We start from the raw sequence: 2179 nt of genomic DNA, 5'->3' as shown, positions 1-2179 counted from the left end.
AGGAACAATTTTAGTTGTACATTATTTAATATATATTAATTTAAGTAATTTAAATTACTATGGTCATGCACTATATGTATAAAATTACAAACTAAGAAATTTAGATTCCAGAGAGTGTACTTACATTATAACGTAGAGTTTCCTGCGGGACTATAGTTGCTGAATTCCGCTGCTGTGGTACTTTAGTTGCTGGAGAGAGCTGGGTTAGCCGTAAAATGATCTTATCGCCACGTGCAGGAGTTTTTATACATGATAAACCGGAGACCTTTGATAAGCCCGATAAGATTTCTAGTCTCAATGAAAACATCGATAAACCCGATAAGATTTCTAGTTTCGATGAAGACATCGATAAGCCCGATAAGTTTGGAAATAGCGTGAGTGATATCGGTTATCGGTTCTGGTTTACCCCCGCCATGTGGAAATATATTGATAAATAGTTCTAGTTTAGGTTCTGGTTTACTATCTGGAAATTTTCCTACCACGTGGAAACATATCTTATCGATAGAAGATTTCATATTTCTTATCGGTTCTTGTTTATCGCCGGCAACGTGTCTATTCACGTATCTAGATATTTCAAACCACCACCACGTGTAAACCAGTCTTAGCATTTTAATTCTCCTCCGGAATGGTTTTAAAGATACAACTCGTCTTAAATACATTTTCAACCATATTATATTGATATAAATCTTTCACGTTTAGACAATCGAGGTCAGACGTAGTTATAGAAAGTCCGCGATATAATTATAGCACTTTTAGATGGACCCCGTAAAACATTAATAAAATGTGCGAAATTATATTTTTAGTCATTTCGAGGATGCGAACCTTCTAATTCACAAAAACCTTAGGCCTAATTTAAACTAACCTATTTAATTATTCATTATAAATGATAAGACTTCAATATTTTTCAAGTTTTATTCATAAAGCAAGTTTTGAATAACATATTACATTTGAAGCAATTCTTTTACAAAATTCCATACTTAAAAATGTTGAATTATTAAACAATTGGATAATTACATTGATATCTAAATTATTAACAGCATTTTCGTAATGTAAATTCACGCGTTCAATCCAGTCCATAGTCATGCACTCGTGTTGTAGCTGAGATCCGTGGGATATGATACAACCGTTGCAGGCATCCTTTATGTACTTGGTCAGTTGTTGTTTAACAATCTCGTCGACCTCCGAGGACACGCGCTTAGCGGCGTTTAGAAATGTTACCACTTGATCGTGCTTCTCCAAAAGTTTCCCCCAAAGGACGGCTCCAATTGCAAACCCAATCCTGGTCGGGTAGAGTGTTCCGTAGTTTACACCACTTCCCGCCCTCATCTCACGAATGTTGAGTACTTTCCAATCCTGGTACATATTCAGTTCGATACGTTTCAGGTTCGACCCATCAAAGAACGAAGACGACGGTGTAGCACCATCATTCAGGAAATAGTTGGTTACTTGTTCCCGCATTCCGTAGAGTTGATAATATTCAGCCTCCGTCAACGTGATGCCGGTTGAACCGTCCGTTAAGCCTAGTCTAACTTTACAGTCAGGAGTAACCGAGACGGACTTCGTGGATGATATTTCGAAGATATTGGTGGTGTCCCTAATTAGAGAAAAACAAATTAATTAAAATCCACACACACATAATTTAAACCTATCTCTAGAAATATTCTAAATGTCTAAGACGTGTTCTATATATATATTTAATTAAGGATAGAATTTTAGACTCCGGAGAGTGTACTTACATTAGCGTAGAGTTTCCTGCGGTGAGAGAGAGAGTCCTGCTGGTACTTTAGTTGCTGGAGAGAGTTAGGTTAGCCGTAGAATGATCTTATCATCGTGTGCCTGATTTTTTATGCCCGATAAACTCAAAAACCTTTGATAAGTCTGATAACACTCGATGAAGACATCGATAAGCTTGGAAATAGCACGATATCGGTTCTGGTTTTTCCCCACCACGTGGAAAGATATCGATAAACAGTTCTTGTTTCCGTTATCGGTTCTGGTTTACCCCCACCACGTGAAAATATATCTTATCGATAAATAGTTCTAGTTTCGGTTCTGGTTTACTATACTATCTGGAAATTTTCCTACCACGTAGAAACATATCTTATCACCACGTGCAGGAGTTTTTATACTTGAGAAACCTTTGATAAGCCCGATAAGATCTCCAAGACATCGATAAGTT

General features: G+C 37.0%; 1 protein-coding gene across 1 annotated transcript; it reads right to left on the bottom strand.

Annotated features, from left to right (window-relative positions):
- Nucleotides 1–898: 898 nt before the first annotated feature.
- On the bottom strand, nt 899–1782 carry LOC149582494 (uncharacterized). The gene is made up of 2 exons (XM_089864135.1): nt 1737–1782; nt 899–1594 (listed from the first exon to the last, which is right to left on the bottom strand). Coding segments are annotated over exons 1-2 (681 nt in total). The 5' UTR covers nt 1739–1782; the 3' UTR covers nt 899–915.
- Between the last annotated feature and the right edge of the window lie 397 nt (nt 1783–2179).

Source organism: Phalangium opilio, unplaced genomic scaffold (assembly GCF_054372755.1).
Source record: "Phalangium opilio isolate 3A_F unplaced genomic scaffold, DU_Popi_V2 ptg001675l_1, whole genome shotgun sequence".
In the NCBI taxonomy this organism is placed as follows: domain Eukaryota; kingdom Metazoa; phylum Arthropoda; class Arachnida; order Opiliones; family Phalangiidae; genus Phalangium; species Phalangium opilio.
The sequence above is the reverse complement of the archived record's forward strand: the minus strand, read 5'-3'. Positions and strand labels throughout refer to the sequence as shown.